Consider the following 24,981-nt stretch of genomic DNA (forward strand, 5'->3'; position numbering starts at 1 on the left):
TGCTCCATTTCAGATCGAAGGATTATCTAACAGATTACAAACCTCTGCATTCCTAAAGAAAATACGTAACTTCTTCTTGGCTTTGGCTTTTGTATCTTCATGGACTGTATGCATCTGAATGTAAAGTTTTTGGCGTTTAGTATCTCTCTCTCTCTCTCTCTCTCTCTCTCTCTCTCTCTCTCTCTCTCTCTCTATATATATATATATATATATATATATATATATATATATATATATATATATATATATATATATGTATATATATCTATATATATATATATATATATATATATATATATATATATATATATATATATATATATATATATATATATATATATATATATCCGCGTTGAAAGATATGAATCATATACCACCAGTGTTCTGAGTAATCACATATCGTCGAGATTTTGAGACAATGAAAGTGGGCAGGAAAATGGCATTTGGAAGACATCGTTTCGAAAACAGAAAAGAGAAACAAAGTAACCCCTCCTTTTAAAAATATTGTTCTAAACGGGATTAGGCTAGATATTCTTATGTACACAGTTCTGTAGGAAGTAAGGCTAGACATAAGTTTCACGTCAGACGAGCTAATGAGAAAATAGTATTGATTTCAAAGCCGGATTTGTTTCTACTTCTTTAAATGGCATTGCTTTATATACTTAATGTATTGCATTAAAGAAAGTGAATGGTTAAATATGGGAAGTAATTTTATTAATTGAGAAGGCCAATGGTAACAAATCAAGTTGTGCCTTGATCACCTTCTTGTTGTTTTTGTTGTTGCTTTGCGTTTAACGCCAGTTCTCAGCGTAACATAGATGCACATGGCGGCCAGTATAACTGGTGGAGGAAGAACCCGGAAAAACACCGGTAAGAACTACCGACCCACGGAAAGCTAATGGCAAGATTTCTGAAATACCTACATGGGCCGATCCTGAACCTCGAATCTATGAGGAGAAAATTTCTTGTATACCGCTTTTTAAGTATATATATATACATATATATATATATATATATATATATATATATATATATATATATATATATATATATATATATATATATATATATATATATATATATCTCAGAAAATGTCTCTCTACGACTTTCAGTCTTACGTGTTTATGTATATGGATACTTTATAAGCAAACAAAATTAAAAATAGACAAACAAATATGGAAGAAATAAACAAGAGAATCCATTGTATGTAGCTTACATGAAATGGAGTATGCATATCTAGTGATATCAGATTTTGAATTTGAATGGAAAGACTCACCGCTTTCTCTTGTTCGTTTCCAGCTGTGTACGAATCAGAAATACTGGTCCTGCCTGAAATAAAGAACTTGCATCTTGTTACCCTAAGATAAATTAAAATTCTACCGCTTTATTAATTATTTACAGCACGGCGTTCAAGTCAGATATACGTTTACTGTTTTTACTTTGGCTTTGTAAATCTTCAACAGACGTTCAGAATATGCTAGAATCAAGTGATGGTCAGGCATTGTTCTGAATAGAGTCAAGAGGAAGCAAACTATAATTTTAAAAGCATTTAATGTGCATTTTCATTATATATATATATATATATATATATATATATATATATATATATATATATATATATATATATATATATATATATATATATATATAATACTACGCATTATACTCAAATAAAAATCATATTCCTTTGTTGAACGATGGAACACAATTACCTAGAGTATGAAAAAGTGGGTAAAATGACAAGAAACGTAATGTTACATTTATAATTACCTATCCTAACCTTCAGTTTGAAAATTAACCTGAACCTAACGCACAGTTTTTTGTGTGGAAAACTTGGACAAACCACAAAATCCAAACATAGACATGTTGACAATGCTACGTAATATGTGAGTCATTGGACGATTTGCTTTATTATATGGATGTATCCTTTCTATTTGTGCCTATAAATGTAATTTTTCCTGATAGAGGCTTGAGAAATTACCACACGTGTACCTCTGTTAATGAACACAGACACAAAGCTATAGGCTAATTTTCGATGTCAATCAGTTATCGTGTACATGAGATTTCAGAGATCATCCTAGCCACTGCACTAACTGACCTACAAGTATTAGAGTTTGATAATCACTGTATGCTATTTCGTACAGAAAAACAGTTATTTTAAGTGAATTTAAAAATTATAACAACAAAGAACATAATAGATGATTAAGCGACAATATACAGCTCGAATCTAAAATGACTCAATTCACACACGTTTTATACATCAAATTACGGCATGCTGTCAGATATGTGCGGTGTGTCAAACTGAAAAAGTAACTTAAAAATATCGATGCAAATGCTTACTGATGCCACTTTCTCTTTCAACGGGAACTTCACGCTGCGTTTGTATTCTGCGTACCTGATGAGAGATCATATAATATGCCAGGATCAGTTTAAATATACCTGGTACTTACGTAGAACATTTTATGATGAAATATACATTTAAACCAGTTTGCAACAATTAAATGATTACGAATTTAAAATACAGGAATACCGATTTCAAAACAAGTATCATTACGGTGATAGGGCAGTGCAGACATTTTTTTTTTTACAAAAGAACAAGTTGTCTTTCTTGCCATTTATATCGGGACAAGAGAAATTGTAGGTAGGTACTGGTAGGTAAAATTACTTTCACTTACTATATTACCTGCTTTGAGACTTCAAGTGATGCACAGTGCTTAGGAAAACCACTTCACTGCATTCATCACCGTTTTATATATATATATATATATATATATATATATATATATATATATATATATATATATACCAGCTAAATGTACTCTTTCTTGGATCCCTTGGTGGGGAAATTCCCCGTAATTCCTTCAGATTTTATATTTTTTACTTTGTTCATTTGGAGAAACAAAACGCGTATTTTCTTTATTTCATTCAAAATTAAAAATCAGAGTTTGCTACACTCTCATTGGCTTGTCGATGTTTCGTGTAATCTTCAGAAGTGTTTACGTAAACCAGTCACTTACCTCCGATGTACAAATACACTACTGCAGATGAACATATATAAACTACCTTCCTTAGTCTTGTGCATTCAAGTGTGAATTTGAAACTGAAGGCTGTGATGTTTTGCTAAACGAAGCGAGCAGACTGTTATTTTGTCTTCATCACATATACCGCATGAACGTATTTACGTTAGAAACCTCCAGAAGCTCGAAATTTTCATACCGCTGTTTCAAGAACTGAGTCGAAACTCCAACTTAAGCACGAGTTTTCAGTAATAATATGCCACTTGAGCACTACCATAGGATCAATTAGCAGAATGAATAGCCGTGTAAATAGTAACAAAGTATCTGATATGCTCACCATACAAAAACTGCGAAAGAATTAACAGTACCTCTGATTGGACGGCTAGTCTAGAAAAACCGTCACTTTAGCGGTAACTGTATAACACGCATCCAAGAGAAAATACTGTAAACTATTAGGTTACCTAGAGAGACACGTAGCTACCATAGTGAATTAAGGATACGACTTTAGTGTTCTTATAGGGTGTTCGACTTATTTGGCCAGCCAAACGAAATAACTTTTCGTTCTAAAAGCTTTAGTTAGATATAGATGTAATTAGTCTTTAAGGTTCCTGAATGAAGTTCCGGCTCTCTTGTTTCATTTAAAATAAAAGTGTAGCAAAACTAAAGAAATGTAATATTCAATATGGGTTCACTTTGACTTCAGTCAATTTATGAAATATGTATGATGACGTGACTATCCTGAAAACAGTTTGCTTACGTCTGCATTCTTTCTTTGAAATTTTCGCACAGAGTCTAAGATACCATCTGAAACAGTACGATTCCTTTGCTTAGGTTTATATTTTCTCCACAGCAGTTTCGAGAAAAATCCTTTTTTCTTCTCTTCTGGCTTGGGACTTTCCTGCAATAAATATCAATTTAAGAATACAGTGAATATTTACTTCGATATGAAAGTATACAAGCTAGAGAATTATTTATATACAAATAATTTCAGATCGATAATGCACAATTTTCTCCGCATTTAACTGTAAATCGTAGCATTGTTTAGGATATCTGTCTTCCGGCAATTTTAGAATTCGTACCCAATAGTTAAAAATACGTTTATATCTTCTACACTGCACACTAATTTTTCTTAATTTAAATTCGTTATATACGAATAATAATAATAATAATAATAATAATAATAATGCCAATTATTTCCGCTGTAACAGGTGTACTGGTATAATGTGCTCCGTAGTCTGCACTAATACAATTTAACAAAACTGTATTTTTTACCCTGATATCAAATTGCTGGTAAGATTCGATTTCAGCTGCTATCCTTTCTTCTGTTATTGTAGACTTCTGCAACTCTATGCAAAATTAGGAGAAATATTTTTTATGAAAATAAGTATATACGTACATACATATATACGCATACACATCTATATCTGCGTGCATGTACTTTTTGAATATTACAACTGTTATACGAAATTATGATAGTTTGACAACCTTTGCTTACTCAAGTATACCATAAAATCACATAATATAATAATATAATTACATGAACACTTTCATAACAATATGTTGGCATGATGTGTTAAGAAGTTAAGAATGCAAGGAGCTGACGCATCCGCGAAATTACGCTTCCTTTTTTCATATTACTCGACTCTTTTCATTTGGCAGATATAGAGATACTCGTACTGTTATGTGGCTGTAACTGGACATCAATATGACATGAATTGAAAAGAAGAGTCAAGTCCAAGATGGTTATATTTAATACATCAAAATGGCATTTCCCTTTTGCAACATTCATAACTCATTTGTGATCTGATTAAATGACATTAAAAGTTACTCCTCCTTCTACATTTTGATAGATAGAAATTCTGTTATGGATTGAAACTAACTGATTAAGTGGGTGGTTTTTTTTCCATAAAATAACATCATCCTGGGTTTTACATTTTATTTTTCAAGAAAGAAGATGTCACGGTTAGAAACGTAATGTAAAAAACGTTTATATGTCACACAACAATATGATTATCTCTAAATTGTAAGTGTTTTCTCCAAAGGATGAAAATTCAGACTGATAGAATGCTGATAAATTTGTGTGCAACAAAATAGTTTTATATGATTGCAAAACATACAAGTTCTGTTCAACACTCAGTCGATCAGATACTCCACATTTTTCAAATGACCCTCTCAACACTAGTAAAATAATTTTCTTCACTTCAACCTCTGGAAGTTCGAAATTACAAACAGTTCAACTGTAAAACCTATAGCTCGGAGATATTCAACACTTTGAAGTTCTAGTGTATGCGGGAAGCATACCATGATCAAATGTATTATGCGTATGACGTGTGCAATTTGAATTTTTCTTCGCATGTAACTTATCTTACCCTCCTTTGATGTTGGATTGGCAACATATAAAATTTCCTCCGCGGCTACATGATCGGTCTGGAATGTCATGCATGTCTCTTGCTCGTCTTCAAGTCTATGCATGATCTCTGTCGAATCTTCTAACTTATCCTTCTCACTTTCGTCATTCTGCTCTCCCTTACCTTCTCTCGTATCTAGTTCATATGATAAAGACAGACAAAAATGAGTCTCGATACGACATACTTAGTAAGTCATAATCTTTAAAATAAATATTTTGATGCACTTTTAGAAGATACTGGAATCTACTCCTTGTTTTGAATCAGCTTGTCATATCATTTATGACAAAAGAGGGAGCCTCTCAAAATGTCTACCATAAACAAAACATTGGATCAAAGGTTAAATTTGTGCAACAGCTCCATTTCAAGTCTTATATAATGTGATGCTCCTGACGACATTCCTAATTACAATTAAAAGAGGATGTAAATCATATTGAATCATATAGACCTATCATATTTAGAGTCAATTTATTATGATTATTGATAACTATGATTGACCGGAAGATGATTCCACCAAGAAGAATGTAGGCTAATGATTTTCAAGGCTATGTATTGTTATTATTGACCCTGGTAATAGAATTAAGACTTACAAAAATGTTTAAAACATTTAGTTAATTTTGATTAGTAAATACATTTTTAGCCGTGAAAATAAAGCCCAAAACGAAATAGGAGCAAACTTTCCGGTGGAGAGAGGGTATTACTTTCCTTTATATTTTACTTTATTCTCTTTCATGAGCTGTTCTTTCTGACATCTTGCCTGCCCAACGAATAGGATAAAGATATATACCCCGATTCTATTTGTACTTGCCAACACATCAAAAACATACCCCTAAAGATTCATCTTCAAACACTTTTTGGTCCCTTTTAGGTTTTGAGAAATGAAACTAACATCCCGACTATTAAAAGCCACTTCAGTAACTTACGATTAAGCCTCGACTAGTCCCCATTTCATTTTACTATGTTGTTCCCCTCGAGAAACTAGTCTGCCATAATCGTGACAGTTATGTAGTCTTCTCCTTAAGTTATATGAACTGACTCTAGACTTGCGCTAATAGATTTATATCATAACAATCTCTGTCTCCAGTGATTACAGGAAAGCATAAATTCAAAGCCAAAATTAAAGTAACAGAAAACATGTATGTCAGTCATTCTGCTCCTTTTACAAATATTAGTGCACTTTAAGAGTTAGCAACTTTAAATACTCTGTACGTAAGCTGTATATGATCCACAAGAGATGTATCTGTGGCATGAATTAAGCGAGACTGATTTTCGGGATTAAAATTAGGGAGGCCAGTACTTACAACATGAAGCTAAAATTTTCAACTGCTGTCCGTGCATTATTAGGTAGATCAAGGGGAGACATGCTGCAACAGCATATTGTCAATACGATTACAATAAGGTGAATCCAGCACACGTTCATTTTGCGTTACTTTGTGTATCAAACGAATTATATTTGACCTTACGACAAAATGGAGTTAAAATCAGTGTTTGCTTTAGATCCAAGCTGCCACAGCAACACCGATTTATATGCCGCCTGAAGAATTTTACACTCAAAGATTTAATTGTTTCGACATTAATTATTGTTTTCTTTTTCTTTTTGGTGGGATGTTTATTGTTTAAAGATGTATTTATCTAGAAATTTGCTTTATATGCAATATTCATATTTTAATGAATTTAGGAAGGTTTGTACATAAAAAAATACATCTGAGGAATCAGACCATGAATATACAAAGAGTGACATCCCTTGCAGAAATTAGTGGACAAGTGTTTCGGGTACAACATGTTTTACAAGTGAAGTTGATTAATTCCCTTAAAGTATTATGTATAACCATATCCACGCGGGTTCATGACCTACTGAAAGCTGGTTGTTTATTATTTAGTTTTTTCCCCTCTCCCGTTTGAGCTATCTGATTTACAACATCGTAATTATTACACATTCAGAACACAGAGGCATTGGTATATAAACACACGTAGGCGAACGATGAAAATATTTCATATACTTCAAGTATTTGCTGAAACATTATATATATATATATATATATATATATATATATATATATATATATATATATATATATATATATATATATAATATATATATATATATATATATATATATATATATATATATATATATATATATATATATATATATATATATATATATATATATATATATATAGTCTTAAAGTATTATGTTCATTTTGTATGATTTCTTTTCAGAATTGTCAAATATAAATAAAGATTTTGTTGGGCGAGAGATGAAAGGTAATCTGACCTAAATCAGCAGCAGAACTCCTATACAATCTTCCATCCGTCTCTCCCAAGCTTGGATCATGCATCACTTGAACGGGTCCTATAGAATAAGAAAGCTAAGATTGTTGGCGCCAGCTGTAATCAAGCACCTTCCCAGATGATCTTTTACATATATCGCAAATATCTTTTACAATGCCAATCTTGGCAAGCTTAAATCAACCGCAAGAAGCAAAACTATATAAGAAACAAATTCCTAACATGCATTTAGAAACAGTTTTAACAGAGACTTCACTTGTTTAACCATTATATATGGGATATTATAACGACGGAGACAAAACGAGCTAGGATTATATATAGAATTTCCTTAGACGCTGAGAACCCGAAATGAAGACCATATAATGAATATTGCAACTCCTGACTGATATATATATATATATATATATATATATATATATATATATATATATATATATATATATATATATATATATATATATATATATATATATATATAATCGATTGTGGGGTTTCATAAAGCAGGCAATAAATTGTGGTATATCAACTATCAAACTTACGTGGTTTTGGAGGTCGGGCGTATCCACTACAGTTACTTCCTACGTGTGGAGCTGGCGGAGGACAGATTTGTGAAACTTCGGTTAATCCTACTTTGTCAACATATGACTTTATTTGAGAGAGTCGCACCTTGTCCCCAGAATTGCTGTCATTAGACCATCTGGGTATGTCTAGAAAAATCACAGATCAGATGTTATCATCATCAATGTACAGTGCATACTTAACTTCTTGTCAATTAATGATACATACAATATAGGCTAAATAATAAATTCTTTAAGATTGTACGGTTTCCGATACATTTTCACAACCAAATTAGAATGTCACTTTGAAGACAAGGAAATACAAACCTGCTATAACGCTCCTGCACTCACACAATTTATATAGAATAATCGAAAACTTACTTTGAATGTAATTGCATCAAAAGAAACCTTAGAAACAAGAATTGTGCCAAAACAGTTATGTTCTTTTTGAAAATGAATGGACAAGCATTAAAGTCAAGATGTCAGACTTCACTTCATTCTTCATTGTATTAATGCTAGTTATTTTGGCAATTCGGTTGCAGCTTTTGTTTTTCTCTTCTTAGAGACAATTCAAAAGGGGAGCCACTGTTAACTCTTCAGATTTTTTTCCCCGTGAAATAACTAATTATGAACGTGTATATAAAAGGTAGTGACTTTTGAAAACATTTATGAAGGATGAAATTGGTGTATTTTCTCTATCAATGTGTCGTGAAAACATTAGACAAAAACAGTATAACCTCCTACGTGAAATTGCATATTGTCAGAAAAGTCCGTATTCGCGAATATTGCAAATCGAACATCACATGATGGTTAGATCGAGAGGAAAATGAAAGGCTACTTAACGTTGACATTACAAGCATATTAATATCCATCAACTATGCATAAACGTATATATATATATATATATATATATATATATATATATATATATATATATATATATATATATATATATATATATATATATATATATATATATATATATATATATATGTATGTATGTATATATCTGTGTGAGTGTGTGTGTTGTGTGTGTGTGTGTGTGTGTACCAATTTCAAAATTCGAGAATAATCTCAGCATTTCAGATAATTCCTGATGGCCTGAGTGGTGGGCAATTTCATCTGGTGTGAGTCCATCGAGATTCCTTATCTTGCATGCATCAGCCAAAGCTGGGTAACTAAGCAGAGCTTCAGCAAAGCCCACAAAGTTATATTCTGCGGCAAAATGAAGAAGAGTCGGCCACTTTTCGCCCCTGTGGACTTAAAAATACAAACAGTTCTGTCAATTACTGATAAATACAGGAAGAATAAACAAAACAGTAGTCAATCACTTCTTAATGTCCTGATGTCTTTCTACAGCAGCTAAACGGATTATTGTAATATATTGGCGGATTATAATGCATGAGATAGTATTTACGTGTTATATGACAATCTCGACATTAATATGTACGTAAATGACAAGATTTTTAAGCTTTTACAACTTGAATATTTAAAATAGTATGTGCCGCGACATATTGGGTAATTTTTAAAAACGCCAAAATGATAGGAAAATGTCACACCTCCATCGAGCAACACCATAGCAAACCTTATCATAAATGAGTGTCATGGGTACATATACAGCGAAACCATTTGTTTAAGGCTTTTAGACAATTTTAGAAAAGTAATGGAAACTTAATGAGGAAACGATAGCAATGTGTATCCAGGACTTTCAGGACGTTTGTTTTTAATAACAAGCAATATCTAGAATAAAGTGGATGTTAATGTACATAGTCGCCTGACAATGATGATAATAAGATATGTGTATGATTTACGAATGCCACTATAAAGAATGGAAGATTTTACCTTGAGGTGACGTCTCGTCGATGTTCATCAAAGAAAGATGCTCTGGGAAACCCAATACCGCAATTTTTTCTGCTAGTTTCCTATCAAGCTGTTTCAAATCTGAACCGCGCAGTCCCATACACTGGCATAACAGATTTATGGGATCAGTCTCTTCCTTCAGAAGCTCCCAAAGTTGCTGAAGTTTTGTTTGTTTCATGTCAACTGCGCTAGAAGAGTGTCCTTCACACATGCTGCATTCGGGAGTGCTGACCTGATGAAGTGAAGGTACAAGATCCTTGATCTGTCCTTTACCAAGTGTCTGTTCCCTGCACATAACACTAAACGTGGAAAACATACGTGCCTCTTCGTCTGGAAGGTGAAGGGACAAAATATAAAAGAGGAGATGTACATTTAGGATCAGATTTGGTGCACATAACGTAGTTTGAATATGTTTACCACATACTTTTTTATAGAGATTATTAATCTATTCTAACGTTTATAATGTGATAACCAGTTTGAGTTGATGATTGTTTTCATATGCAATTTCAAATAATACGTGATAAGTTGTTGGCTTGAATTCGCTTGCGAAGATTTAGGAAGGGGTATGTCCATGTCTATTGACGAACCCAATACGTGATAGGCACGTCCGTCCGCAGAGGCTGCAGGGGAATGTCTGGGCTGTGGTGGGTGCTGCTGATGGTTCCCGGTTTTTTTTCGACATCGTTTTTCCTCCAAGATGGCCCGTCTGTTTTGTTCAAAAGTGGCAGTGGCCCAGTGAACTGTAAGTAGCCAGCTTTCACGGTTATCAGCTTGTGATGCCCATTTGCGGTGATCGATGCCACAGGTGGTGAGGGTCTTTTTCAAGGACTCTTTATATCTCTTTTGAGGTGACCCTCTATGATGGTAGCCAGTGGACAGCTCACCATACAGTGCAATCTTCGGCAGGCTGTGATCCTCCATCCTGGACACATGCCCTGCCCAGCGTAGCTGTATCTTCAAAAGCGAGGACTCAACGCGGGTGATCATTGCTTGTTTGAGGACTTCAGTGTTGGTGACGAAGTCACTCCAGTGGATGTTGAGGATGGTGCTGAGGCAGCGCTGATGGAAGGGTTCAAGGAGGCGGAGGTGGCGGCGTTAGGTTACCCAGGATTCGGCGCCATATAGAAGGGTAGTCATTGCCGCAATTCTTTAGACGCTGATCTCACTGGTCAACAGTGAAATCATTACTGACTTGAAAAGGCCCTAATCTGTAGTATTTTGGTGTGCCGAACATGAATATAACCGTGAAAAATTTGTATTGGCTCTCGTTTTGAAGATATTCATATACCTCATTTTCTATGTTTCACTGTGTAAATTTCTCCAGTAGGACTGCAGCAACATCCGGAATAATGATGTAACATTGCATAATACCATCATGCTCACATCATCCACAGTTGATTGCATCATTTTCTGATGCAATGCAATACTAATGCCATGCGGCTGCTGAAGTAAGTTGACGTCAGCAGTGTACTATACATGTGTAGGCCTATTATACTAATGCCAGGCGGCTGCTGAAGCTGACGTAAGCAGTGTACTATATAAAGCCCAATCAGATAGGTTCAGCATTTAAAATATTTTAGACGTTGTGCGAGACAGTTCAAGCTACTGTTACATAAAACTTATTATTTTATCCATTTACGTACAATAAAGAACAGTAATGCCTCGAAAGTGTGTTAATACCGCGGACAATTTTTGCTATATTTGTGGGGAAGTGACATTTGCCAACCAGAAGAAAAGTATCAATTCTCAAGTGAAGAAGGCATATCATCTTTACTTCGGATGCAAGGTTGGTGACCAAGACAAGCCTTGGGCTCCGCATATATGCTGTGCTACATGTACAACACAGCTTTCACAGTGGTTGAATTGCAAAAGGTCATCAATGCCGTTTGCAGTCCCAATGGTGTGGAGAGAGCCAAGCAACCACCTAAATGACTGTTACTTCTGCTTGGTTCCTCCTCTTTCCGGCGGAATAACGAAGCGAAAGAAGTCGAGAATAGTCTACCCAAACATTCCGTCTGCATTGAGACCAGTTCCACATGGTGAGGGACTTCCTATTCCAGAACCTCCAGCAGAATATTCTCTTGATTCATCTGACGAAGACAAAGGTGAGTCGACCTGTTCTTCTCCTGGTCCATCAGCATGCAGTGATCCAGATTTTCACTGTGGTGCATCATCAACCCCACACAGAATAACACAGGAAGAACTAAATGACCTGATTCGTGATTTGGACTTATCAAAGAACAAGGCAGAATTGCTAGGATCAAGACTCCAACAACGGAATCTTCTAGAAGAAGATGTCACAATTACTGCATATGAAAAGCGCCACCAGCAATTGGAGCCTTTCTTCAGAAAGGAAAGTAATCTGATATTCTGTTCCGATATTGAGGGCCTCATGAATGCTTTAAAAATCACTCATGACCCACAAGAATGGAGACTATTTGTGGACTCTTCGAAACTGAGTCTCAAGGCTGTGCTTTTGCACAATGGAAACATTCTTCCATCTATTCCAGTAGCGTATGCTGTCCACATGAAAGAGACATACGATAACTTAAGGCAGCTACTGAATTCCATTGAGTATAACAAGTACAGCTGGCACCTCTGTGGTGATTTGAAGCTAGTTGCCCTTTTAATGGGACTGCAGCAAGGATATACAAAATACATGTGTTTCTTATGCGAGTGGGATAGCCGAGCAAGGGAAATGCACTACATGAGGAAGGAATGGACTCACAGGCAGAATGTAGCCATTGGAGAGAAGAATATCCAACACCCAGCTCTGGTTGAGGCTCAGAAAATCTTGCTACCACCCCTTCACATCAAACTAGGTTTGATGAAGAACTTCGTGAAAGCCATTGACCGGACTTTGCCAGCATTCCGATACCTGCATGAAAAATTCCCTCGACTCAGCGAAGCAAAGATTAAAGAGGGAGTTTTTGTGGGTCCTCAGATTCGAGAGCTTTTCAAAGATGACCGGTTCAACAACTTGCTGGAAGGTGACGCGAAACAAGCATGGAATGCTTTTCGCCTAGTTTCTACAAACTTCCTCGGAAATGTTAGGGCAGAAAACTATAAGGAACTAGTAGAAGACATGTTGATGAAGTATAAGAAACTTGGCTGCAATATGTCTCTAAAGATTCACTTCCTTCATTCCCATTTGGATTTCTTTCCTAGCAACTGTGGTATTGTTAGTGATGAACACGGCGAACGTTTTCATCAAGATATCGCAACAATGGAACAAAGATACCAGGGAAAATGGTCCACTACAATGCTGGCTGACTACTGCTGGACACTCCTCAGAGATGCTCCCGAACAGCTGTACAAGAGACAGGCGAAGAAATCTAAGATGTAGTCAATGACTTGATTTTTTATAGGTAGGCTATTACAGTTGACCTTTTACTATTGGAATGCATTTCGTTATGTAAACATTAATTTCTTGCAGATTACAAAAAAACTAGAGCCAATTTTGCAATTTGACTGTCATATTCGTGTTCAGCACATAAAAATTGATAAGAATTGACTAATTTTATTTCAGTAACATGACTTTTGTAAAAATTTGTTGTCCAGTGTTAGTATCTCTCTTGAGACTGGCGTTGTACCACACTCGTTTATAGATCTTGATAAGTAGTCATATCTTATATATGTGACATGTGCTGAATTTACATGCGGCTAGTAAGGGAAATACTTCAATGCCACGAACAGCTTACGACCGGTGAAATAAGAATAGAATAGAAGCCAAATTGATCGAAAATGACGTTTTCGACTGTTTTAAAAATACGGGATTTATATTTACATTAGCACATTAAAAGGTCAACACGATTGCATGAGAATATTGGAAGTACATAAAAAAATGCAAGTATTTCTAGCAAATATAAATATGCAGAACCTACGAAAAGTTGCGAGTGTCAGTACCATAAGTACAGTGGTGATAGCGTCAGGGTCCAGTAGGGTTGTGTTGGTTCCTATAATATAATTACCTATCATATATATACCGCTATATTTCGATGGATACGATATACAAACTGAGGATCTTGTCAATAAGACAAAGAGCAGAAACCAAACTGACATAATTGTTATTTGTTAACAATTGAAGCTAAGTGCCAAATCTATCTCGCTTTCTTCATGTGCTATATCGTCTGCTCTTATAGTGACTATGTTGATCGTGATACAGTCCACATCTCGTAAATTCTTAATAACAATGGCTAATGGAATTAGTAGCTTCAACGGAGATCAAATAGTACATACAATATCGAAGATAAACGACTATGCGTTTATGATATTGAAAGATTGATAAAAGAATGGGATTTCATATAAGTTATTAAAATGTGATAATCTAAAATACATTTATTTCTTTAGATGGTTTCCCGATAAATGTCTGATTAGTCGATATCATACCTGTTAATGAAAAGCTGTAGAAATATCTGTCTGTATATGTCGCCTCCAGTTCTTCTTCCTTGCCATCAAATTGTACGGATACACCAGATTCAGCTTTCTTTTCGAGTCCAATGTATACATTCATGCCCTGCATGGAAATAGACATTTCGGTTCTAATTTCTTTGTCTGCGCCTAATCGAAGCCTGACATCATGTAGACTTGGGGTGCACTCGTAGTGCACTAATTATGCTTGACGTAGTCCACTATTGTGAACAAGGTAGTACACTATAGTGAATAAGGTAGTACACTATAGTGAACAAGGTAGTACACTATAGTGAACAAGGTAGTACACTATTGTGAACAAGGTAGTACACTATAGTGAATAAGGTAGTCCACTATTGTGAACAAGGTAGTACACTATAGTGAACAAGGTAGTACACTATAGTGAACAAGGTAGTACACTATAGTGAACAAGGTAGTACACTATAGTGAACTAGGTAGTACACTATAGAGAATAAGGTAGTACAATATAGTGAACAAGGTAGTACACTATAGAGAATAAGGCAGTACACTATAGTCAATAAGGTAGTACACTATATTGAACAAGGTAGTACACTATAGTGAACAAGGTAGTACACTATAGTGAATAAGGTAGTACACTATAGTGAATAAGGTAGTCCACTATTGTGAACAAGGTAGTACACTATAGTGAACAAGGTAGTACACTATAGTGAACAAGGTAGTACACTATAGTGAACTAGGTAGTACACTATAGAGAATAAGGTAGTACAATATAGTGAACAAGGTAGTACACTATAGAGAATAAGGTAGTACACTATAGTCAATAAGGTAGTACACTATATTGAACAAGGTAGTACACTATAGTGAACAAGGTAGTACACTATAGTGAATAAGGTAGTACACTATATTGAACAAGGTAGTACACTATATTGAACAAGGTAGTACACTATAGTGAACAAGGTAGTACACTATAGTGAATAAGGTAGTACAATATAGTGAACAAGGTAGTTCACTATAGAGAACAAGGTGGTACACTATAGTGAACAAGTAAGTACACTATAGTGAACAAGGTAGTACACTATATTGAACAAGGTAGTACACTATAGTGAACAAGGTAGTACACTATAGTGAACAACGTAGTACACTATAGTGAACAAGGTAGTACACTATAGTGAACAATGTAGTACACTAATGTGAACAAGGTAGTACACTAAAGTAACCAAGCTAAAGTATATAGTTTACTGTAATGAATAAGTTAGTGTGGTATTATCAACAATGAATAAACTCACTGTAATTCAGTGATAACACCACATGAGCCTTTATGGATATTGTGGTGAAACAATATGAAATACAACAATACTCCATGTACAGTGACATTTAGTTGTATGTTAGAAACGAAAAGAAGATAATGATGATGATGATGACAACAAGAATGATTATGATTATATTTTGTATTAGTGAGGACGGTACTTACAAATTCCCCAAAATATTTACATTTAATTACAGTATAAACGTTATGAAGGGGGATTAGTGCGTTGTGTCGTTTTGCTAATATCATTAATAATAGTAGCAGTTGTATTTTAGTTGTTTTTTGTTATTCTTATTGTCGAACGTAGTTTATATTTTTAAAAATATTATTATTATTATTAGTAGTAGTAGTAGTAGTATTCATCTAGTTCTACTTTTAATATCTCTATACGGGGCCCCGAGTGGCCGAGTGGTCTAAAGCGCTCTACATTACGGATCACCTCTGTCTGCGTGGGTTCGAGTCTCGGATTCGGCCAATGTGGGTATTTGAGAAAGATTGTCAGTAGCTTCTCGAGGGTCGGTGGTTCTTTCTGGTGATTTCCCGGGTTCTTCCTCCACCATTAATACTGGCCGCCATCTATAGCCTATCGTGTGCTGCAAAATGGCGTTAAAACCCAACAACCACAACAATATCTTTATACTGTGTTACTAGTATATGGTCGAATTAATATTTATTTTATTAAATGAATGTTTGAATGGATGGATATTAATGTTTGCAAAATAACTCAGATTATCCAAATGTGCTCCAAAACGTGTAAAGATATTTTAATCTAGAGGTAATATTATATTACACAATGGTGAATCATGGATGAAAGTTTATAACATGCGACCTTTGCTATAGCATGACAGAACTTAAGTGTTACTATCGTAAATTCCTTTCCAAACAGGCTATTCTTAATTCGTTCTAGCAACACACCCTGAGTATGCACGTGTGTTTAGTAACGCAACGACAGCAATAAAAGGAGTATAAAATGTGACCTAAATGTAAATACCATGTTACAATAAAATATAGTAAAATAACGTAAATTATGTTAAACATATTGATCACACGAGTTGAAAATATTTTAATGTAATTAATGAAGCTTCCTGTTAATCTCAGTGGTTTAACTCTCAACATAAATTTCAAACTTCGCCTGTCTAAAGCAGATTTTTACGGCAGTTGTAATTCGAATTCACTCAATATTGGTCATCGGATACTAAAATCCTAATTAGTGCAAATATTTCTCGAAGTAACCCAACAAACCTAGATCTGGGTTTTAAGGCGCAGTCGGTGATATATTACATCGAAGTGCAAGTAACATTCAACTATACGACAGCTAAGATCCAAAGGAACATTTCGATATATTTTACGTCCTCTCTAAACTACAAATTTAGTTGGCAGAAGTCTTCCATTGTAGAAGACAGTAAGATGTCAAGAAACCAGAGCACAGCTGGCCAAAATACCAGTCGTTTAAGGTCAGAATAATACACCTAGTGAATAAATAATTGATTCAAACAGCACTAGAACTTGATGTTATGATCTTGCACGGGCAATGCACACAGCCTACCTCAAAATACTAGCTCAAAGATTGGAAAATAATCAGGAGCATAAACATCTGGCAGTATTAATAAAGATTAAAGCCGTACACCTTGAAACTCAAATAAGAGCATAAACGTATGGCCGGCAACTTCTTAAATGATGTCAAACCCACATATCCCAAGTACCCATCCAAAATGCAAACATTACTCTTTTAGAACACCTGTAGAATCTGATTGAGTGTTCAGTTGAAGGGTTTAATACCTGACGGCAGACAAGTATATCATGGGTATACATTCAAACAAAATAAGCAATTTTCGACTTCAGAATCTAATGAACAGGAGGAGAAATATTGTGTCTAGATGTTAGATGCTGACATTATCAAACATTCCTTTTACTAACTGGTATCAGCTCTTCTTGAAAAAAAATCGAATCATTAGTTGTGTGTGGACTACTGAGCACAGAACTCCAGGTTTACGATGGACTGCGACCAACCCCACTATCACGGACTATTTGGACACACTGCAACAAAACATTCTCCTTCACAAAATTTGAAAGGGCTGGGTGTTGATAAGAGATTTAAACTGATTCATCACAAAATATGGCATATTTGGTCATGCATCCATAGGGTTTGGACCCTGTATCATAGTATAAATAGTTCAAACAGCTGGGTCCGAGAGGTCTTGCTAAGGCACCTGTTTTAGTTTACTTAGATGATGTAGATGTGTTCAGGGTAACCTCAACAATGGCTCATAGAAACTTGGCAGTATTAATAAAGATTAAAGCCGTACACCTTGAAACTCAAATAAGAGAGCTGTTCTACTGTGAAGACGATGTTCTGGGGAACCTGGTCAGTTACAAAGGTACCTCAATGTATATCTGGAAACCAGCGACCATCAAAGACTGGATCACTCGGCTTGACAAAGTAAAACTGTCGTTTCTTATGTTTATTATCCACAAATGAACCCATGATAGAGACTTCATGACAAAAACGACTTTTTGTGGAATCTTATAAGACAAAAGATTCTTGTGCGTTTTTCTCCCTCCCCAGTGGAGCGGAAACTTGTAATTGACATGGGTGCGTCTGATATTGTTACATGGACTATGCTTTCTCCGGTCCAGTCCGCAGGTAAGAAAGGTTTCCAAGGTTTATCTTATACACGCGGTCCTGAAACTACAACATTGATATTATACAACAAGAAAAGATGTGTTACTAATTGTCAAAGTATGCCTTCATTTCAGGTACTACCTTATTGGACGACGTTTCGTAATGCGTACGGACTATAACAGACTCGTTTGCTTGACGCAGTTTAGGAATAATAAATTGTTACGAGTGTATGCTCTTAAAATAAGTAACAGCAAAGAGTGAAGGACAACAAGCTTTGAAAATTTAACAAATAATTTCTTTCCCCAGAATAAAAAGTGAAAATAACAACAACAACAAAAAAAAATTAAGGTATTGCGAATTAAATCCCAAAATAATCCAAGAACTACAGACACAAGTCCTAGTAATTTAAAATATTGAATAAAATTAGTAAAAGTTCAGAAGAAACCCCAAAACTGAAGCCAATGACCGGTCTGTGGCAGCTATTAAGGTGTTGATGAGTCAACAGTCTTTTGTTGAATCACAGAAATATAATTCCAGGTTTGAATTTGCTATTAATTCCAGTGAATATCTCTATTGAAGAGTTTTAACAGAGCACTTGTGTGCTTCCAGAGAAAATAATCAATTCAATTCAATAATTTCAAAAACATAAAGTACAGCCCAACTGGACACAACATAATACAACATGAAAATGCTAGATGTTAAAGTGCGAATCACCAAGTCTTCACAATTACAAGATTATATAGTTCTCTACTTGACCTTAGGTCACAATTAGCATTTTCTATAAAATAGAAAAACATTACCTAATGGAAAATAACCTTCTAGAATTATCCTGATGTTTACAAAATCAAAACTATAACTTAGGAAAGTCCAAACCCTGACCAAAAAAACATTGCTTCTTCGATTAATGGGGATCCCGATATTAAGCCCATATATATAGTGAATAATTTAGTTATGTTTTAGTTGTTTACATAAACTGAAATAATAATAAAAAATCGGGCCAAGCTGAAATGAGCTCAATTTTGGACAAGGTCAAGTCCAGCATACAATGTTACATTACAATAGCATGTAATTAAATTTTAAAAAATTAAAACTAACAAACAAACAATTAATTTAAATATACATAAGAGAATGCCTGTTGGTACAGTATATATAATAACTGGTCCAGTTTGTTATGTACATCGGAATGTATGAAGCACTTACGGATGCCCTGAGCAGGATTGCTGATGACATTACTACCTGCGATTTCTCTCTTTCTGATGAGTTCCTTTTATATGGGGGTCGTGGTGTCAGGCAAGTACATAAACAGTATTCTTGAGTGGAAAATGTTATTAATGGCTTTATACCTCTGTCAAGACATACTGTCAATAGCGTGCCACTAAATATCCGAGTGGTCTCATATGACTTTGGTTAGTCGCCTAATTATGAAACCTCTAATATCACTTAGAAGTTAGCTAAAGCACCTTAGTCGATCAATTTGATACTGAGGATAATCGCCATGTGATTCATTCAGTCACAGGATAGCAATCTAGAAACATCATCGAATGGCTGGAGACACAAATTGCAACAAATCCCATCATCTTCAAAGTTAAGATTGTATTGTCATGCTACTGGTCATTTTAGATGCGTGTTCCAGAACTTTGTAAAGCAATTCCCTTCCGCTGTTGGTTCTGACGACCATGTAGTGACATTTGCCTAGTATTCCCTTATACATTGCGTTCGCAGCATTGACATCATGACAAATGATGTATGGGATATAGCAAAAACGATGGAATGGGTTAAGTAATCTTTCTGTGATATAGCATGTCCAAAGTCTGTATGGACTATGTAAGGAGTTATTATATATGTGATAAAATTAAAAATGCCAACACGAAGCCTCTGTTTTCATTGATTCTTTTTCATGATAATGTCTTGGTTGAAATGGTCCATCTGGACATGATGGGCCTTGAGCCATAAGTAGAAGTGGCAATAATTACATATCATAATGGTATATCTCTTTATAAATTCAGTAACTAATCTGTTCGGAGTGTTGTGCAATTCGCCATTTCGTGAACAGCTCATGTACCCCAAAATGTCATAACCACCTGAAAACTCTTGAACATTCTTATAATAGTAAGGACCTAATGTACAAAAATTATTGTTGGTCAGATCACCTAATTGCGCCCATCATGGACAGGGACATACAAGCTACCGGTCTTCATGCCACAAATATTTAGAATTATGGGCAGAAGGCGCTGATGTCCTTTATCAAGATTGTCACTAGCTATGTCGTGTTAGTTACATAGCACTTTGGCTGACAAGTCTTCTACAACACCTGTTCGATGGGCCTAAGGAAATCAAGATAGAAATCTTTGTAGCGCGAGCAGCAGATGAGCCTGAACCGTCGCCTTACTTTAATTAAGCTTCATAAATTTCTAGGGCAGCACAACGATATATGACCAAGAGCCTTCACCGGCAGAACCAAATGAACCTGATGTGGATCAAACGAAAGCCAAGATAAAGTGTTGGCTGTTTAGATAGAAGTGGTACAGAGAGATAATAAGGCTTGAGCGTAAGTTACATGACTATACTTAATTTTACCACCAATTTCTGTAATGCACACAAGGATTTATCTTTTGTCAGTAATTATTCCTCTATAGGCAAACCGTCGTATCTATTCTTGTCTCTTCTAATTCAGATTACAGTTTATGGATTGGGATGCTGAGTTGACACAAATCAACTCATTTGATGGTAAAAAGTCACTAAAGCAAATCCGATTGGTTTGGTTATGTTTTAGCATGCTACTTAATCTGAAATATTACAGTGCCGGATAAAGTATATCCCCCAACCAGTCATAACCTGAAATTCAAGTATACATTATATATCTTCCTGTTAAAATGGGACATGTTAAACATTAGTAAAATAATATGTGTATATTGGTATCATAATCCTTCTCCATGTAGACTAGCGGAGGTGATCAGTAGCTATAGCCATTTCACACATGCATTTCTTACATTTGACTGAGAAGAGCTCCAGCTTTTCAAAGGTTCACTCGAATCTGTAAGTATTTACATATGTTTGAACAGGTGGTGGTCATTATTGCGTACCAATCGTGAGAAGAGACATCCTTCACTGCTATCTGATTCTTTCTAGCACATTCATATATAGACTGAAACTCAAGTTAATCCTCTGTGTGTAACTAACGAAACATAAATGTTTATCTCATACTTCCTGAACTATCACCGTATCATCTTCAATGTATAGTGTTATGAAGTGATATCTTTTCCATCTAGGTCTTTGCCAAACGAAAAAAAGTTAATTTTGTTACAGAGGATGTTATGACTGACATTGTTTTGTAAACGATATAAATGCAAATATTGCATGTTAATCGTATGCGATCGGAGCATCCCCATAAAGTCTACGCACAGCCGTGGGACTTCGATGACATAAAATAAAATTTGACAAAACTAAAATGATAATTAATATATTGATTTATATACATGTTGAGTCTTTCTGTTGCTAAATGTTTTAATTTTCATTAAACCGCCTTAAATGAGATTTAAGAAAATTGTTAATTTAATATATATTGGGGAAAAAGATACACAATCATGAGACGACACCTCAACCGGTGTTTCAACAGTATGTTCTCACCAGTCGTTAGTTGACAGTATTAGTGTCTTGAACGATGAATAAACAAGAATCGTTATACGAGAACAGTGTTCTTGTGGTTCAGAATGTTGTTCGATAACCAACAAGAATCTCGTTTTGGGGTTGACATCACATATGCAGATGGAGTAGACAAGAATAAAGATGGCAAGGTATGCCGAGTGTTGATCCGCTTGGTTGTTTGTGTTCTTTGTCTGAGTTTAACTCGAGTTGTCAAAGCGAGCACACACAGGAGCAAGCAAGAAAATCTGTTAACGTCTTCATGGTGGGATAATGTCCAGAAGAGGTCGCTTAAAGACAGCCTTTCTATGTAGCAATAGCCCTTTATTGTCGGTATACCAAATTACGCTCAATATTATTTTCCTGTGCAATATCATCATTTTGTTCCCAGTCGACCGAACCAATTCTATTTGAAAAATAGAAGAAAATGTTTCAATTTCAGTCCGAACTGAATAATAACCCCAACCCTTCCCCCGAATTCCACCTCACCGAAACTCATATCGATTTTAAAAGCGTACTCGCGCAGTTATTTCTAATTAAAAGATTGCATGTTGCCAAAGTAGAATACACGAGCTGTCCCCATTGTTACTGATAGGACATACTATAAGTCAATAACCAGAACATGTCCCAAGGGCACACCAACTAAGACAATGCTGGGTATGTGCGCAAACACATGCTATAAATGATGATGGGGCAATCTCTTTCTTGAAAATGTTTTCATTGATGAAGACGTAACTTTCAAAGTTTTAAAATTCAAATATTTTTATACTATTGCTCATTCTATCGCCTTTTGATTCTGAAGCACATGAAGATGATATGGAGAAAATTGATGTGCGATTTAATACAGTTACAGCTCTGGACCAGCAATAGACACATGAACGTGTGGCAAGAATCACAGATTTTCCCGCATATATTAATCAAAATATAAATGCTTGATTCTATGCCAACATTTGCCACCTAACTTATACAACATTAATTTTGCCTTACAACTGGGATCTAAACAATGCCAGGAAAAGGAACAACAGCCCACATAAGTATCGAAAGTTTAAATGTTTTCCGACCATTACTTTGCACCTGTTATGCATGGACCAGTACATACCTATCAAGGATTGGTTCTTGTTGCTCTAGGAACCTTATTTTGCTCTGCTTATAATATTACTGAATAAAACATGTGTGCCTTTGGACACTACTTTAAGTCCTTTGCAGCATGTTTTTGTACAAAGAAAGTCTGATAAATAATGCAAGACGAATGTTGAGTATAGTACTGAAACACTTACCTCATCAATAACCTCCCTCAGAATTGGCCCAGTTCTGGATGGAGAATAATCGTATTCATACATGGTTACAATTGTCATGAGCAAATGCCTTACAGACTCCACTGATCCATCTACAGCCAGTGTTAACCAATCTTTTACATCTTCATGTACACCACGTTGTGTTGTTATCAACTTAAAGTTTTCTGTATCAACTCCCATCAGAATGGCGAGTGACAAATGATGATCAAAACCCTTCAAGATGTTTACATCTATTAAGTCGAGGAAGTCGCGGGTGATTAAGAAAATGTTTATTCTGCTCCTTCCTTGGGACGTATCGTCAGAAGTGACATCATTAAGGGCAATGTCAATTTGATATTCCCGTTCACCAAGCTTGGACTGGAGGTACTTTGCCCATTCGACTCCATCTTGGGGATAGTAGTGGATCGAAATCTTGTGCGTGGACATCATCAGAAATTTTGTCAATGTATCGACAGCTGTAGAAAAGCAAGAATGGTTACTTTCGGACGGATCTGTAATAGGTAATACATGTTAATTTGAATGTATAAAGACCGATGATAAATAGGTAATACAATGCACAATTTCAAGTTGTATATAAAAAAAAACTTAAACTAATAAATTGTAATTAAAATTTTTGTTCCTAACCTTAAAATGAATATAAATATTATTGGATAAAATGATACCTAAATTATTTTATGATTTGATTCTACATAGTATTATGCCAGGTTAGACCGAATTAAACGTCATGTTACGTAGAAAAATTAAACTTATTGGGTCCTTTGTATGTCTGACAGCACTCAACAGGTATTTGACAATACTTATAAAGGGGAATTGACTATGCATGTATCCATGCATCTTTCCATCCAACCATCTATCCATCCCTCCAACCAACCATCCTTCCATCAATCAGTCCTTCCATCCATTCATCCATTAATTCATCCTTACGCATTCACGCACGCCCCCCCCCACACACATACATACATAAATACTACATACAAAGATACATACATACATACCTACATACATACATACATTGATACATACATACATACATGCATACATACACACACACATACATACCTACATATATGCATACATACATACATACATACACACACGTACATACGTACGTGCGTGCGAGCGTGTGTGCGTGCGTGCGTGCGTGCGTGCGTGAATGCATGCATGCATGCATGCATACATACATACATACATACATGCATACATACATACATACATACATACGCACATACATACGCACATATATACATACTTCATACATACATACATACACACACACATACATACATACATACATACACACACACACATACATGCATACATACATACATACATACATACATACATACATACATACACATGGTCTTAAAATAAGTAATGATAAAAGTGAGAAAGTGAAAAGCAACAAGCTTTGTAAACTCAACAAATAATAAATTTCCCTAGATTAAAAATGAAGATGTTAAAAACAAGGAACTTACATTGTTGAGAATTAAATCCCAGCAAATCCTAGAGTGAAACACACGTTTCCTATATAAACTTTAGTGGCAATCCAATTTAAATCCAGCTCATGAAGTGATGTGCCAACAGTCTTTTGT

At 35.1% G+C, this 24,981-nt stretch overlaps 1 protein-coding gene across 2 annotated transcripts in view; it reads right to left on the reverse strand.

The window, feature by feature from the left end:
• LOC149806009 (phosphoinositide 3-kinase adapter protein 1-like) overlaps positions 1-24,981 on the reverse strand; it is a 40,648-nt gene that overhangs the window by 8,616 nt on the left and 7,051 nt on the right. Inside the window, exons 2-13 of one of the 2 annotated variants that reach the window (XM_089950850.1) lie at positions 23,372-23,880; positions 14,521-14,647; positions 10,114-10,461; positions 9,322-9,531; positions 8,254-8,421; positions 7,701-7,778; positions 5,387-5,560; positions 4,290-4,363; positions 3,775-3,915; positions 2,341-2,395; positions 1,277-1,329; positions 43-114 (exon numbers count right to left, since the gene is read on the reverse strand). In XM_089950850.1, coding sequence (XP_089806976.1) covers positions 43-114; positions 1,277-1,329; positions 2,341-2,395; positions 3,775-3,915; positions 4,290-4,363; positions 5,387-5,560; positions 7,701-7,778; positions 8,254-8,421; positions 9,322-9,531; positions 10,114-10,461; positions 14,521-14,647; positions 23,372-23,818 — 1,947 coding nt within the window. In that variant the 5' untranslated portion in view covers positions 23,819-23,880. The remainder of the gene's footprint in view (positions 1-42; positions 115-1,276; positions 1,330-2,340; positions 2,396-3,774; positions 3,916-4,289; positions 4,364-5,386; positions 5,561-7,700; positions 7,779-8,253; positions 8,422-9,321; positions 9,532-10,113; positions 10,462-14,520; positions 14,648-23,371; positions 23,881-24,981) is intronic. The other variant, XM_089950849.1, reaches the window with a different exon arrangement.

The sequence above is a fragment of the Sinohyriopsis cumingii genome, chromosome 2 (assembly GCF_028554795.1).
Source record: "Sinohyriopsis cumingii isolate HCF-2022 chromosome 2, ASM2855479v2, whole genome shotgun sequence".
NCBI lineage: Eukaryota > Metazoa > Mollusca > Bivalvia > Unionida > Unionidae > Sinohyriopsis > Sinohyriopsis cumingii.